Source organism: Lepus europaeus, chromosome 12, assembly GCF_033115175.1.
Source record: "Lepus europaeus isolate LE1 chromosome 12, mLepTim1.pri, whole genome shotgun sequence".
NCBI classification, from domain to species: Eukaryota; Metazoa; Chordata; class Mammalia; order Lagomorpha; family Leporidae; genus Lepus; species Lepus europaeus.
Window position 1 is genome coordinate 61,044,124 of NC_084838.1, and position 17,197 is coordinate 61,061,320.

The 17,197-nt window shown below is 39.0% G+C and overlaps 1 protein-coding gene across 8 annotated transcripts in view; it reads left to right on the forward strand.

The window, feature by feature from the left end:
- NFIB (nuclear factor I B) overlaps positions 1-7,313 on the forward strand; it is a 241,001-nt gene extending 233,688 nt beyond the window's left edge. For 6 of the 8 annotated variants that reach the window (XM_062208243.1, XM_062208245.1, XM_062208244.1 and 3 more), the window contains one exon: positions 6,497-7,313. In XM_062208243.1, coding sequence (XP_062064227.1) covers positions 6,497-6,626 — 130 coding nt within the window. In that variant the 3' untranslated portion in view covers positions 6,627-7,313. The remainder of the gene's footprint in view (positions 1-6,496) is intronic. The other 2 variants (XM_062208247.1, XM_062208251.1) reach the window with 1 other exon arrangement.
- Positions 7,314-17,197: the final 9,884 nt, after the last annotated feature.

Sequence of the window (17,197 nt, forward strand, 5' to 3'; positions counted from 1 at the left end):
GCGTGGTTTCTAACTTAACTAGTACTTAATTACCCCACCCTTGCCCAGCTTTTCTGGACAGGTTTTTAGCTATTAATAGGGGAAATTGTTCATTGTGCAGCTACAGAGAGATACCAATACCTGTGTGTTAATCTTGTGCCAATAAAACTAGAGTGCTTAGCCAAGGAAGTAAAAAACTTTCCTTCCTAGAGCTATCTGAACCTGGTGCAAAAGAATTAAAGGGAAATGCCTCTTTTAAGTTAAAATATCCATTTTACAAATATTTATTCCTTCTACTCTCTGGGCCATTGCTTTTTTTTTAATCCCTGTGTATAATAATGATGGCTACTGATACAGTTGAGGTATGTATAAATATATACAATTCTTTGTGCTTCATCTCAGAACTATTTTCTAAACTTCTGAAAGAGTATTTACTGTCTTTAAAAAAAAAAGATTTATTTTATTTATTTGAAAGATGGAGTTAGAGAGAGAGAGGGAGAGACAGAGAGAGACCTTCCATCTGATGGTTTATTCCCCAAATGGCCATAATGGCCAGGGCTAGACCAGACTGAAGGCAGGAGCCAGGAGCTTCCCCTGGGTCTACCACATGGGTGAAGGTGCCCAAGGACTTAGGCCATCCTCTGCTGCTTTCCCAGGCACATTAACAGGGAACTGGACAGGAAGTGGAACAACCAGGACTTGAACCGGTACCCATATGGGATGCTGGTGTTATAGGCTGCAGCTTAACCTTCTGTGCCACAATGCCTGCCTTTGAAGTAAATATGGTATCTCATGATTAAATCACCATATAAAATCTGCATGGGCAATAGTATTATTCCCCTGAAAAGTACTAGCACACTGGACACTTTGACATCTTATAAATTAACAAATGGGTTGTCCAATCAACTATCAAATAAATACAAACTATCAATAAATGAGTATTGCCTTTCTTGAAAAAGTTCTTACTATTTTAATCACTTATGACTGTTAGGTAAAATGTTAACTTTGTTTCCTGACTCAACTTAATGATTTTATGGGTGTTTATTTGGCATTCTATAGTTCTTGGGTGATGAGTGAATTCAAAGTGTAGGCCCTACCCCTTTTAGGCCTAGAATACAATCAGAACACACCGAATATTGGTGTGGCTGCTTGACAACAATCTTCTCTTCTCGTTCATTGAAAGTTAGTCTACTCCTTGTAGATATAAAGACCAACTGTTTTAGTCAGTTTAGGATAGGAAATATATTAATAGTTTATCATTTTTAAAAAGGAAGAAGTAGGCATCTTCTTCCCTCTTAATCTTCATCTCAATGTCACTGAAGTACAAGAGAAATTCAAACCATTCTTGGAAAATGGATTACAAGTTAAGTTTAGGGAGTAGGCATTTAGCCCAGAGGTTGAAATGCCCATGTTCCACATCAGAATACCTGGGCTTGCTTCTTACTCTGGTTCTTGGCTCCAGCTTCTTGCTGATGCAAGCCCTGGGAGGCAGTGGTGATGGCTCTTGGAGACTTGGATTGAGTTCACAACTCCTGGCTTTGACTTGGCCCAGTCCCAGCCATTGTGGGTATTTGGGGAATGAACCAGAGCATGGGAGTTCTCCCCCTCCCCCCCCCCCCAGCTCTCTGCATCTCAAGTTTTTCTGAAGAAGAAGGAGAAGGAAAAAGAAGGAAGAAGAAGCTTATTTTGATGCTAAAAAATAAAATCCATATGTAGTTTTTTAATCAATCATTTTCCACAAACTTTTTGATGACCTCTCTAGGACGTCAGCTATAGATATTCTCAGAGGAGAAGGGTGCATGGACTGTCAGATTGCCTGGCCACTCAGACCAGCAACAAATCTGTCTACCACATCAGTTACATTATTATTCAGCTTATATGGGGCATGGAAAACATATTGTCTCTTGAAGTAAATAGATTTTGCCTTCGGAAACTCTCCTCAAAAGTTTTTTCTAATGCTGAGTCAACATCTGACTTCCTGGGGAGGAAATGTCATAGTGAAATGACCACAGGAATCACGTGGAACTGGTTTATATCGGAGTGCTTAGGTGGAAGACTTTGGTCAAGTAACTTGCCTCTGTTTCCTTATCTGTGAAATGGAGTTAATGATGGCCGTTTCAAGAGTTCGTGGAAAGAATTAAGGAACATGACACGGGTAAAATGCCAGAGATGGGACCCTGCTCCTCAGCATGGTTATATCTGGCCTTCCCCGCCCCACACACCTTTTTTTTAAGATTCATTTATTTATTTGAAAGGCAGAGTTACAGAGAGGCAGAGAGAGTTCTTCCATCTGCTGGTTCACTCCCTTGATGGTCAGAATGGCCGGAGCTGCGCCGATCCAAAGCCAGGATCCAGGAGATTTTTCCAGGTCTCCCACTTGAGTGCAATGGCCCAAGGACTTGGGCCATCTTCCACTGCTTTCCCAGGCCATAGCAGAGAGCTGGATTGGAAGTGGAGCAGCCGGGACTTGAACAACACCCATATGGGATGCCGGGATTGCAGGCAGTGGCTTCACCCGCTACCCCACAGCATGGGCCCTTAGTTCCCCCTTTTTGTATTCAGCAAAATGTCCATCTGAATCACACAGAAGCTGACGTTTTTTTCCAACTCAGCTGTCTTGCCTAGATCCCTTTGGCTTATCAGGTGACATTATTGGGTGAGTTCTTTTTTTTTTTTTTTTTCAACAAACAAGTGTCATTGAGTTGTTTCTTTGAGAGTGATCCCTACAAGAAAACACAATAATCAGAGGTAGCTTATCAATAGAAAAGGTAGCAAGAGCACTATCTATTGATAATGCATCTTCAGATCAAAATAGTTTATTTGATTCTTTGCTTTTTGGGAGAACCACATCATATATCTGGTCAAAATAATGTTAAAATATTCTCCCTGCCATCAGACATTTCACTTTTGGATGTTTGATTTAGTTCTGGTGTACTTTGTATGTTATGAAATATTTCATTATATATGGAGAGTAGTTGTCCTTAGGGTGAGTCATGCATTGGGGAGCCTGATTCTTCACAAAATACTTATATTCTTTTTTCTTTCTTTTAATAGTTATAGCCAACGTATATTTTTTTTAATATATGCTTTCAACTTTCAATCATGTTCATCTTTGTTGCCTAAGCAGGGGAGATTTGGAAGTAGAAAGTCTAGTGACAACAAAGAGAATGCATGCTGGAAAACATAATAAAGTAGCTGAATTTGACCTGAAATATCTTAAAATCTTTTCAGTTACATTCTCATGTCTCTATAGGCAGAGCTCAGAGTGTTGGATTATTCATACAATTTTAGTTTATTCATATATGATTATTCATAGAATTCTCAGTCTACAATGAAGCAAAAGTATTGGAGATTTTAGATATAACTAATTTGTGTGTGTTGATTTTATCTAAATATGATTATTGGCATGAATTTATGTGTAGAGAATGATATCTGAAAAGCACGATTATATTTTTGCTTAAATCACTGCAATTTGGGGCATTGTGTTTTTGACATTAAATGATCTAGATTATCTTGTTTGATTAAACATTTTCCTTTTACATTGTCAAAATCTTTGAAATAGTTTTACTAATTTTTTCAATGGGACTACCAAAAGAGCTCTAAAAATGTTTGTGCCTTATAGTTCTGAACTTAACCTATGAATTGGCAATAAGAGACTTGTAAAACTCATATATGGGGTCTGCATAGTGTTAATGTTTGAGATTTATTTCCCCCTGAAGATTCATAAACAGTATTGACAAATATATTACACACTGCAGTTTTGATATGGTCATAATGTAGGATGGGAGGTTTGAAAGGTTTAAATAAACATGTAAATTTAATTTGTTAGACATTCTGCAGCAAGAGTCCTGTTAGTAACTAACATCAATTTATTTTATTGTGCATTTCCCAAAGAATGATAATATATGTCTCTTACAAAGAACCAAGTAAGAAAGCTGTTGCAAAATAAACCCTGAGTTCTTGTCTTCTCTACTCTTAGTTGGTAGACTTGTCCATTTAAAGAGTCATACCTCATTTTGACTGTGATATTATACTTTATGTCCCTAAAGCATGCAATCCCCAAATAACTTTTGTCCAGCTATTTAATTTGGGATTCTTGCTGAGTTTGCAAAGTGATTTGATTGTTGTTGACATTGTCTTTTATTGTCAAGGATCATCTATTTGATGTAGTCTTTGCTTTTGGTATGTGCTTCTTCCTTCGTTTTAAAAATAACAGATACCCACTTTCGTAATTTATTTTATTTAAGAAATACTTAGCATCAGCTGTGGCCAGACTGTAAGGATAGATAAGACTAATTCATTTTTTCTATAGAGCTTACCTCTTAGCCAGTAAGATAATCACAGATACAGATAACTGTGACCTGAAGTAATAATTGCTGCAATAGAACTGTGTACAGAGTGTAGTAGAAGCACAGGTGAGGGGAAAATAAGTTTCTTGATGCATTATGTAACCTTGTTCCCAATCAGGGAGCAGGCCACAGAAATAAGTTGTTGAAGGTAGGTGTAGGAAGAGAAACATGAGAACACAGTTAAGTCTTTTAGAAAAGGTTTCAATAAAAATGTCCTTAAAACATTATGTTTTATCAGATAATGAAGATATAGTTTTTTGATTTGCAATTATTTCTGCATAATCAATTTTTGTCAAAGCTAATGATCTCTGATTTTAAATTCAGAGATACCTTTTTATAGGAGATCAAATCACAGTGTATTCATGAGTACAAGAAATCATGACTACCACCTTTCAGACATAATGGGTATGATTTGAAACAACTGATTCATTTATGTAAAATATTATTGAGCATCTGCCATGTGCTATATCTGATACTAAAGGGTTAGCAAAAAAAAGACTTTACTGTCCTGAAACTTTTAGGCTAATCATACAATCCCTTGAGCCTAAAAGCTCACTGTGATTTGTTTCTGTTGAAAAATTAACTCAGAAATATGTACCTGGTCATGTAGCAATAAGCCACATTTTGCCTTAGATATCAGCAGTGTGAAAATCAGTAATAAATCTGTTTTTTAATCCAAAATTGTTAACTAGAGGTTACTATTCCATATAGGTTTTTGAACCTTTGGAATTTAGATATGAACAAATGAGTGTGTCTATATTGATAATTACAGTAAAAGTGTCCATCTAACTATATGGTTCCTAAAGTAAAGCAAAGGATTCTAAATGAAAATTGTAAACACTAGAAGGATGTCCCCATGCCATTCCATGACTAAGAGTGGGTATGAAATTGTCTGATATTGCCTTGATGCATGTTTGTTTATGCAGCTATCACTTAGCTTGCATTCATTCCGAGTTGAACGCTGTCAAACAAGCAATACCTTATTTTAGGTGTTCCCCAATGAACAATGTAGGGTTGTTTTGTGGGATATGCCTCTGATACTGTTTTCTTTTCTGCGATGCTGCTTTTATGAGAGTTTGTGCCAGCAGAGAACTAGCTTAAATAGCTGGAGAACTGTCTTTCAAATATTTTTTTTTTTTAGCAACCACAGATCCAGTCTAGGTGGAAATAGAGCTGAGTGGAAGGGGGCAGGAATCTTCCCACTGGCCTGGCCAGGCTCTGGGGTGGAGAGCAGCTCCCACTTGCTGTCCTCACTGATGGGGAGGGGCAGGAAGTGTTCAGGCTTCTGTGGCCAGCCCTGGAAGCACGCAAGAATTGGAAGCCAAAGTTTCCTCGCGGAAAGTAAGTTACAGGGGAGGACAAGAGACCATAGAACCACGGAGCCATAGAGCTGATAAGCCTGAGCAGACTCCTGTAGCCATCTCTGAATGTTTCAGATGTTTACAATGGGTGAACATTCTGGAGAGAACCAAAACAGTCGTGTTCCATTTTGGTTCTATGATTTTCATTTGTTTGGTCTTTAGTTAAAAAAAAAAAAAAAATTAAGGTAGGCTTGATAATTAGGAATTTCAAATGCATGTTGTACATGGATCTATTTGAAAAAGTTTTTTTTTTTTTTCCTTCTTGTGAGGGGGAAGGAAATATCTTTTGTGACACCTGTCAATTTTAGAAAACCCCAAAAGACAGGTTAAAAAAAATTGAAACCCATCTTACCATGGAATTGCTTGTGAATTAAAGGTAAAACAAGATTATAGCTCAGCTGGCAAACTGTGGTATATTGGTACATTTCTAGAGTGCTGCTTTTTGTTTTCTCTTTTGTGTTTTTTCAAAAAAATAGCATATTGCATTTACATCCATGTGGATCAGATATTCTAGGAAAAATATCCTCCATCAATTAAGAGTTCAACAATTGTGTATGTGCCCTACTTCAGGTTTTTCTGTCTCACAATTTAGTCTTTATCTTTCATAGAAGAACTAGACCATGTAATATATGTAGGGATAATATGATGGAATTTAGCACATCTATCTCATTAGATTGTAATTTTGAAAAAAAAAGTGATAGCACTGATTGATGCATCAGAAGTTACATTTCTAATATTTCTGTAGATTTTAACATTGTGTTTTTTTTTTTTTCTCTTCCCTCCCTGCTGCCTCTCTCCTCTCAACAGTCCTGGTACCTGGGCTAGCTTGGTTCCTTTCCAAGTGTCAAATAGGACACCCATCCTACCGGCAAATGTCCAAAATTACGGTTTGAACATAATTGGAGAACCTTTCCTTCAAGCAGAAACGAGCAACTGAGGGAAAATGAAATTACAACAATAGTTTCAGAAATCAAACAAAACAAAACAAAATAAATAAAAGGAAAAGAGGAAGACTGGACAACAAAACAAAACAAAGGGAGAAAGGAAAGAAACTGAAGAAAGAAGATAATAGACCAGCAATTGCAGCACTTACAATCACTAATTCCCTTAAGGTTGAAACTGTAACGACATAAAAAGGGTCGATGCTATTTCACTGATGGTAAATCGCAGATCGCAGCCCCTGCAACGTAGCCTTTGTTACATGAAGTCCGCTGGGAAATAGATGTTCTGTCTCTATGACAATATATTTTAACTGACTTTCTAGATGCCTTAATATTTGCATGATAAGCTAGTTTTATTGGTTTAGTATTCTTGTTGTTTACGCATGGAATCACTGTTCCTGGTTATCTCACCAACAAAGGCTAGGTGGCGGCATCAGAGGTGCTGGGGGACAGAGCCATGAGCCAGCCATTTTATAAGCACTCTGATTTCTAAAAGTTAAAAAAAATATATAAAATCTCTGTAGCCTTTAGTTATCAGTACAGATTTATTAAATTTTGGCCCTTAACCCAGCCCTTTCCAGTGTGTAACCCAGTTTGAAATCTTAAAAAAAAAAAAAATGAAAAAAATGAAAAAATGAAAAAAGAAAAAAACAGTTTGAACACAAAGGCTCTATGGAAGAAATGCCTCTATGTAGGTGAAGTGTTATCTCTGCATGCAACAGTAAAAATTAATATAATATTTTCCCCACAAAAGAAACACTTAACAGAGGCAAGTGCAATTTATAAATTTATATCTAAAGGGGAATCATGATTATAAGTCCTTCAGCCCTTGGACTCTAAATTGAGGGGATTAAAAAGAATTTAAAATAATTTTGAGCGAATTTATTTTCCCCTCAGTTTTTGAGGGCATTAAAAAGGCATTAAATCAAGACAAATCATGTGCTTGAGAAAAAAAATTAATGAAAACACAGCACTTATGTTGGTTTAGCTGCAGCCTCCTTGGAGGTAGAATTTATTTATTTAAAATTACTGGTTGCATCAAGAACCCATAGGGTGTACAAAAGGTTCTATAAAATCTACATTCTAGAGACAAAGAGGCAGGCAAATCCATGTCACAAGAGTAAAGCTTACAGTTTACAAACTGGGAACGCCAGGGTGTAGGATACAAAAACGCACTCTTGAGAGAACAAATGTAATCAGGGTGCTGCAAACTTGCATGGTGCTTTCAGACCTTAGCCTTGTTCAACAAATTCTTGTATTGACAGATCCGTAGTGTGCATGGGCAGACACATTTTGCCTCTATGTCTCTTAAAATTTTAATTAAAAATACTCTTTCCAGTAATCCTAATTTGCACGAAGATATAATGTCCACATTACGTGCCTTGCCTTGAAATCTAAAAAACAAAAAACAAAAAAACAAAAAAAACAAAAAAGTGACATCACTACACTTGTTTTGCTGCATTTATTATCATTTTAAATCTTTACCATTTTTATGACAAAATATTTTGTACTCCAGACGAAGAAAAATGTGTGACATCATGGATTTTTTAGACAGTTATACCTTTATCTCACATTTATAAAGCATATCATGGCTGTGTATAGTTGCCGCTTAAAAATTGTAATCGACCAGCAATATTTTCAGTATTTTGGTGTTTTTTCTATTAACCTTTCATGTTTTTCATCTTCCAATTAATATTTGGGGGGAGGGGTTTCAAATTTATACGAATTATGCAATACCAAGTTTTGCCTATGTAGGTAGTGCTTTTAGCTGTATTGGTTATTATAGGTAAGTACACAGATTTTAAAAAAAAAATAATGTATGCTTTTTTTTTTTGTTTGTTTGTTTTAATTGACCAAAGTGGGTACTGCTATTTTTGCAGTGTGATGAGGTCCTTTTGTGTACTGAGAGATGGACAGGGGATTTTTTTTAATATACATATATATATATTCTGGGGTGGGTGGGAGGGTTTCTAACACTTTACAGTGTAGCTGTGAAGCAGTGCACCCTGAGATGGACCTGGGCTGCAAAGCCACTGTTCTGCCTACTGTGACAAACTTCAACTTAACACAGGTTCCCCTCTCGAACTTCCCACCTGGGGTGCAAGCTGAACTCATTTCTGGTTTTCATGACAACAGAAGAGTAAGAACAAGCAAACAGAACAAATTCTTCTAGAGGCAGACTTGGCTTAAAAAAAGAAAAAAAAAAAAAAAAAAAAAGAAACTGTCTATCTTTTGATTTTTGGTGGTGGTGGTAGTTTTTCCCAGAAAGTTCCAGATCCACAGTGGAGGGTGAGCCTGTCTCATATTTGGCAAAGATATTTGTTGAAATGTCCATCTTGTGGATGTTGGATGTTTCTCGCCTTGGGGGCTTAACATATGAATATACTTCCTCCCACAAACCCATTAGACCCGCTGGAGGGAGTGTGTCCATGTTCCTCGCCTGCCACTTCTCATCCCCATTTCTTCCTTTCATTAATGTTCAAATGTGATTTACCTGTGACTTTCTACTTCCAGTCGATGGCAGTGCACTTGGATTTCTTTTCTTTCCTTTTTCTTTTCTTTTCTTTTTTAATCCAGAAGATTGAACTGAGGGTAGTTATTATTGAATACATTTTGACTGATAGATTAAAATCAAAGTTCAGATTTTAAAGAGCAACCATGACAACAAAAAATAAATCTTGTTATGTTCCCATTCTACCTGCCCTTTTAAACTAAGAACTACAAACAGAGGGAAATCAGAATTTTGAGACATGGATGTTCCTAAGGATGAATGAAGCCCATTAGATAGTGATGGGCTTTTTTAAGGGGTGCTACCTCAAAGGAGACTTTATTTCGTTTCCCCTGAGGGCTGGCCAGTGAATGGTGGCAGGTTTGCCGTTGCCCTGTCTTCATCTCCTGGTCCTCTGAGTGAATTCACTCCTTAAAGAGGAGTCAGCACCACCACGGGTTGCCCAGAGGAGCACCCCTGGCCTTCTTCCCCCGGGGCCACTACATAATAAATAAACTGTCAGTTCTCCCTGCACCTCATTTAATAATAGACACTCTAGAACAATGCTTATGGGCCAGAGAATGGTGTTTGATTAGCCCATTCAGGTTGATAACCCAAATGCTGAATAGCACAGCAGGATCCCAGCAGAGCAGGTTCAAAAGTAAGTCCAGCCATTTCTGCCATACTTGCCCTGGCAGAACACTGAGAATCAAATCCAAGCTCTTCACATACCTTTGACCTATTAGGTGAACAAATCAACCTCACAGGACACACAGTATTTCTTAAGGCAGACGCCACTTTTTTTTTTTTTTTTTTTTGCCAGTGAATGAGCAGTTCTTGCTATGTAAGTGACGCACTGTGGGTATTCCTGCCTGCCTCTTGAATATAAAAGCCTAGTTCAAGTGTAGCTTTTTTTTTTTTTTTCATTCCTTTAAATCATTTTTTTTTTTCCTTCTTTCCTTTGGAGATGAAACTATTTAAAATACTACTCTCTATCAAAATCTCAAATCCATTCTTTGGCTGCCTCTGCCTCTTTTACCAGGAAGTATATTCTGACGAAGGGCCCCACTTTTGCAGGTCTTGCACGCCCCTCCCTTACCCAGAACTGCAGAGCTTCAGGACGGCGAAGGTCACCCAAGGGCATCAGGAGGGGTGGTGGCTCCAGCCGCCAGTTCCAGGGCACTGTTCAGCCTTTGTTGCTTTGCAGCCCACCACTCTCAGTGCCTCTGAAGCGTGTTTCCCCTGGAGTGACGTGAGCGTTTGAGGCTTGTCTAAGGAAGAAGAAAGAAAAGGCAGTGAAGGAGACTGTACATAAAGACATGGCAGAAATCTTAATGATAGCAATAGAGTTATCGGGTAATGTTCGGGTGGGCAGCTCCATTAAAAAATATGTGAATGAATCTGTGAAGCTGCGAGTAGCAAGAAGAGCAGAAGCTCTTCTTTATGAACCGCCTACCTTGTAAGACAGTCATTTGTACACTGTATAGTTTTGTTAAGAATTTTTTTTTAAATTAAAATTCCCATGTTTGTAAAGCTAACTTTTTAACAATTATAATGGAACTATATGTTGTTTCCATTTTTAAAGTAAACAAGAATATTCCTTGTTTAGGGACTGGACTTGAGTTAAAACTCTCCAGGCTCTTAAGTTATGTATTAAAACAAAAAAAAAAATCTGTCCATGTTAGGAGTTATTTCACAGATTCCTGTGCTTGAAAAGCATAGGATACTAATCCTTTAAAAAAGTGTAAATGGAGAAAAGTTATATTTTATGAAGGTTATTTTGTTGTATTTAGTATTGGGAAAGTTGGTTTTCAGAGCATTTCAGAATGTCGGAAGCACCACTGTCTTTTTATTAGTATGTAACGGCCTTTAGCAAAAGTTTTTGTGATTGTTGCGTGATGGTATTTAAGGTTAAGTTTCACAGAGCATTCAGGATAGGCAGAAAATTAAAACAGTGCTATGTCTCACATAACGTGTCCTCAGGGAGCAGAATCTTGGACTTGTGACTTGTAGCTTCATAAGGACTCAACGGAAGAGATTGCACAGGGACATCTTCAGCGGTGTGAGAGCAGGACATGGTCTTGACCTAGACTCGAAGTTCTATGTACTGTGTGAAACAATGAAGGCTGCAGAAAGTTATCCCATGTTCAGTGTACAGTATTCATTTTTAATGAAACAACTCTACAATATTGCTGGCAGATAGGCCCCAAGCATGACATTCAATATAGTTTACATGTTCCTGTCAAGGTCTTTTGTTAACATTAACCAGCTGCATGCTTCCTGGACTTTTAAGAAATTGGGTTTCTTTGGAAAAAAAAAATTTTTTTTAAACGTGCAGGCTATTCAAGTTCAATGGTAAAAGCTCAAAATTGAATGTTCTACTCCATGCTGAAGGAGCTAAAAGCTGCCTTCTTCATATGTTGCACTTTCTGGTAGTTCCCTTGTTTTTTCTAATTCCTTAAAATTGTGTGGGTGGAGTGGAGCCCTGCAGTTGGGGGTAACATGGACCACTGATTTTGCCCTTTGACCCTGCACAATGACCTTTGCATCAGCCAAACTCATTGCCATGACAACTCTTTGTACTGTGTCCGTGCCACAGATCTGTTGGTCACATTGTTAATAGTGAAGGGGACAAGTTGGAGACGGTCAATTTTTACATATTTTGTTGCAATTTTTTTCTTCAGTGGTTGTAAGTAGTTTTTTTTTTAAATAATAAAAAGGTTCACTAGTTAATACTCTTTAGAAATATCTGTGTGTTGCAATTCAAATGTATGTTGAGATTGTGAAAAGTGCTTCAGTGCCACTAGCCTACCAGTACTCTAGACTAAGCCTTTGATCACTTTTATTGCATGATACAGTACCAGTAACAGAAGGTGGCCTAAACACATAAAAAGCAGTGTAAGCTAGTGACACTAAAGCCAGTCTTGTATTACTGTATTTTTGACAGAATGGTTTTGAAAACTGTGCTACAGGGACTGATGTGGCAAATATATCTCTTTATGCAGAAGGAAGTCTTTTTTTTTTTTTAAAGAAGTATGGCTTATTATGCATTCTTCATCGAGGGCATTGAAGTTGCATGGACTGATAAAAGTTGATGCAAAACAAGAAAGAAGCAAACAAAACAAAACAAAAAAAAAACCAGCAAAATGTTTACCAAAAAACTCAAACAAATGAGCAGTGCCTGTTCAATTTCACAGTCTCTGTTGAGTTCAGTTGTAAATATGTTTCAAATGACATTTTCTTGGGAAAAAAAAATCTCTACAACATTGTAGAATGTGAGGGGTAACTACATCCCAGGCATAGGCTTCTCAAAGCTGCATTAGATTATGTCTTCATCAAGCTGTTAATTTGTGCTTATATCATATAGAACTCTTAGCATCCTGGGAAGATTTGCCCTCACCTCAATGATACTTCTCTGAGAACAACTTTTGTAGGACTGTGTGTTTCTTTAGATACATTTAGTACAACTGTAGGTGACGAGTAGTCAGTTATTGCTTGCTAGCTACACACCAGGGTTGACCCATTTTAAAACTTCTGGCATTTTGTCCTCATGGGCCATAAATACACAACCTTGTATCTTAATTAAATTTTTAAAAATAGGAGGCACATGCACAATCTCCATGTAACAAACCTTTAGCAGTAGGCTGTATTATACGACAGTTACTTAATTTCTGGAGTTCAGGCCTCTGGGATCAGCCCCAGACTGGGCCAGAATGTTAGTGAAGGTTTTATTGTGCCCGGTTGGAGGATAACGTTCTTTGGGTACTTTTTGTGGGTTGCAAATGAACTCAGTTGCCACAAGTTTTAAACTGGTGTAAATCAAGCTTGACTTAATGTGATTGTTACTGTTATATCCAGCCTATACTGCTAGCAGCTGCTCATACTGCAGTCAATTACTGGAAGCGGATATATTTCCTATGCAAAAACTGTTTAAACAATAAAATGAGCTATGCTACAGACTCAGGCCTCATGTTTTATTTTCTCCTCTCAGCCTCTTGTTGCTGCTCTCTTCACATTAGCGTTGGGGTCAGTGGTGTCTTGGAAACTGATCCCAGCCCTTACATTTGAAGATTTCTTAGCACTGGTTTATTAGCTTAGCATCTGGGATAGTCAGTCTATCAGTTCAATACAGAACCACATATCTGTGTAACCCTTCCTTGCAGCTCCTAACAGATATACACATCCCAAGCTCTCTGAACAATGACAGTCAAAATGCAAGTGCTGTGCAGGTAGCAGACCCCAATCCCTAAGAAAGGCCTTTGAGTTGTGAGTTTAGACAATGTGTGCTGGGAAAATTGTGTTGTGGTCTCCTGTATTAAAAACCACAGAGGCCTGCACTACACACACCAAACAGGGAAGGTGAGCCCAGGGGCCTTCCTGTGGGCTGTGGATTTAGTGGTTACCAGAACCCTGTAGGAGAAGAATGTCTGCAAATGCCTGAAAAAGAACATCGTCTCATGTTTCCAAGAAGCAGTGCTACTTTTCAATGCAAGCAAGACTTGATGTGCCTTTTGTCATGAGGAGGTGCACCACAGGGCCTAAAACTGAGAATCGGAGCCCAACCCAGACTCCTTAAATGCAGCATTTCTGAATTGAGTCAGCTGGAGTTCAGTAATAGCTAATTGAAAAGGAATGAGCTTACATGGTTTTGTGATCTATGTGAGTGATGTGCATAAATGAAGCAAAAATAATGCAAGCTTCCTTGAAAATAGGGAGAGATAAAAATGTCTGGAATTTGACCATCCCCAGCAAAGACTTGCTAAGACACATCTGACTGCCTGATCCGACCAACTCTTAATCTGTGGCTCAGGTCTCTTTCGTGTCCCCAGTCCGCTGTGATACGGTGAGTTCACAATGTTGTGGTGTTGTGTCAATCTCAGGTGAGTACAATCTTTGAAAAAAAACTGGAGAGCCCTAGAAAGGTCTAGCATGAGACAGTAATTGAATTTCCTAGAATATTAAATTTCAAGAGAAATGTTTGAGAGTATTATCACTGAAATAAAAAATGTTTACTCATAGGGAGACATTCTGCCTTTATAAAAAAAATGTTGGCACAGATCAAGATTTGGGGATAGAAGAAAGAGGGCAGTGAAAGAGAACAGTACACAGTAACTGTTTTAGGCCTGTGCTCCAGAGCTAAATTGTCAAGATTTCAAATCCTGGAAACACACCCACTAGCTGTGTGGTGAGTTACATAAACTTTCTTTGCCTCGGTTCCCTTATAAATGAGGTATTAATGAGAGTACCTATCTCATTAGGCTGTTGAGAGCATAAATGAGATTGTACATGCCAAGTCCTTCTCACAGTGCCTGGTACGTGCTGTTGTTATTATTATGCAATATGACACACACATTAGTCAGGAATGAATGGATTAATTAGTTTGTTTCTTTTGGAATGAGGACACAAAGGCATGAATTATTTGTATTGGCAATTGTTTTTTGTTGTTATTGTATTGTGATTTAAAAGTAATTGAGTTGCTGCTGGTCCGAGATCATTGCTTCCTTTCTCTTTTAGCTTTAATTCTGGGGCAGCCAGCAGGTCTTTTGCGATGGGTTTTCCAGAACCACTGAATGGTCTCCTTCCAAGAGAGCATTCCTTAAATGGAAATTGCACATCCAAACATGATCTTATCTTACCTTCTAGAAGTTCTCTGCAGGTGATGTCAATATTTTTTTTTCTTTGTGGGGAGGAAAAAGCATGAATTTCTTAAGTGTATTAATTCCCTAAGTAATTTTTTTAAAATAGGAGACACCCGAATTTGCCAGGAATAGAAGTTTATCCAAATAGGGAAAGTCTTAAGACTTGAACTGAGGAAGTTAAGGAGGAGGAAACACAAGGCAAGAGTGCAGTGGCCGACATCCCTTTCCTCCATGACAAGCAGACAGCACCTGTGCTCCTCGCACGAGGCACTCCATTCTTCCTTCCTGAGGTGGGGACTGGATCAGGAGACGAAATCCAGAACGGACCGGGAAAGAGGAGAAAAGCCTGACATGTGCAGCTCTCCAGCCTTCATTAAGGACTCCTCTGAAGTCCCCATAGGACATAAAAGCTGCTCTCCTGGGGAAGAACCAAGCCCTTCTTCCTTCCAAGCCCAGTCACTCTTGCCTTGTGTCGTCACTCCCAGTCCAACAGGTCCTGAGTGCCAAAGTGACCCTTTCTGCTCAGAGCTGGTACCTCTGGTGATGGTCACAGTACCCTTGCTCCAAAACTGTCATTGTTCCATATCAACAGAATGCCCCCTCTACAGCAGTCTGGACAGCTGGATTTTGATGCAATCAAAGCAATTTGAAGTAGGGCTGCAGGATAGATTTAGGGGCATAATAAAGAGGACTATGCACTTTCAAAGACATAATTACTATTCTCATTTTAAGACAAATGGCTCCTCTGTGGGTAGATGGTATGAAGAAACTTCCTGGTGCTCATTTTTTTTTTTTTTCCTACTATAGGGGTTAGACACACAAATGGGTACAGAAAGGGGCGGGGCAGGTGACAAAAGCAGGTTAAGTAGAGTAGCAGGGCAGAGGAATGCTCACGCTGAACAACAGCTGGGAACTGGGTCCCACTCAGGAGTCGCCCTTGTTAATGAGGCTTGGAGCATCCTCACTGCCTCCCTACCCCCTCAGTGGAACCATTGAGGAAATAGGTGGAATTATTTTATGGCCCAGGGTTGCAAAGGATCCCTTCCTGCCGCCCCTGCCTGTAGCCTGAACCCCACAAGATAAAGAGGAAAAAAGGTTTTTCTTAGAAAAGAGCCTTAGAACCTGGTGTCAGATCAACTCTGCACTGATCACCCATGTTCTTCCAATTACTGTTACTCATCATTTACCAAATATCCCAGAGTCAAAACTCCTATTTGTGTCAAAAGGATGTGCCTTCACACATGGCCTGGGAAACCAACAAGAGGAAGGACAATGATGGGGTTTTCTTAGGATGATAATAACCAAATTAAATATCAAAAAATAAAATTTCAGCCCAGTATCCATTTACTGCATTTCTTTGCCTTATTTGTAAGAGAAAATCACCTAAACAATGTGGTGTTTCCAAATTATCCAGTATACTTAAATATCCCTGTTTCTTAACTGCCTTATAACTATTGCTTGATTTATTAAATAGAAGATAGAGGTTGAACCAAGGGTAATGATTGATCTTTTTGTACCAGAGTTAATTCTTATTAAAGCACATTCCATGCAAAACTTAATGTAAAGTAGAATTTTAAGAAAGTGCAAGAAAAAAAAAAATGGCTGGCGCCGCAGCTCAGTAGGCTAATCCTCCGCCTTGCGGCGCCAGCACACCGGGTTCTAGTCCCAGTTGGGGCACCGATCCTGTCCCGGTTGCCCCTCTTCCAGGCCAGCTCTCTGCTGTGGCCAGGGAGTGCAGTGGAGGATGGCCCAAGTGCTTGGGCCCTGCACCCCATGGGAGACCAGGAGAAGCATCTGGCTCCTGCCATTGGATCAGCGCGGTGCGCCAGCCGCAGCGCGCCTACTGCGGCGGCCATTGGAGGGTGAACCAAAGGCAAAAGGAAGACCTTTCTCTCTGTCTCCCTCTACTGTCCACTCTGCCTGTCAAAAAAAAAAAAAAAAAAAGAATTTTAAGAAAGTGCAAAAGTGTGCATTTTTTGGCCTTCCTATGAATTTAACTGTGAACGTTTGCATTCATTTGCACATTGGACTCTTGCCTGGGTAGTCTGAAATCAAAATAGGTTCTGCTGTAGCTCATGGCATTGCTGGGGGTCCTTACCTGGCACTGTGGTGTACTCCACATGGCTGACTCAGGATTTGGTGCCTTTTCCCTTCTTGCTCTCTGTTTGCACCATGCTCTTCCTACATGTTGCCCCTCTGGGTCTTGGGGGGGCAAATTCTTTGTCTAGTCTCCAGGAGGTTTGCGTGACTAAGTCATAGTAATAGCACATACTAGAATTCACCACCAAGTGGCCAATATCAAGATTTCCCCATTAACAGTAACAACAGTTAATAGAGGATCCTTGATAGAGGATGATTGAGGAGGAGGCAGGAAAGATCGTGTAAGAAAGTTTTATTGGCAGCAATGTAAGAATAGTACGGTTAACCTTTGTTAACTTAG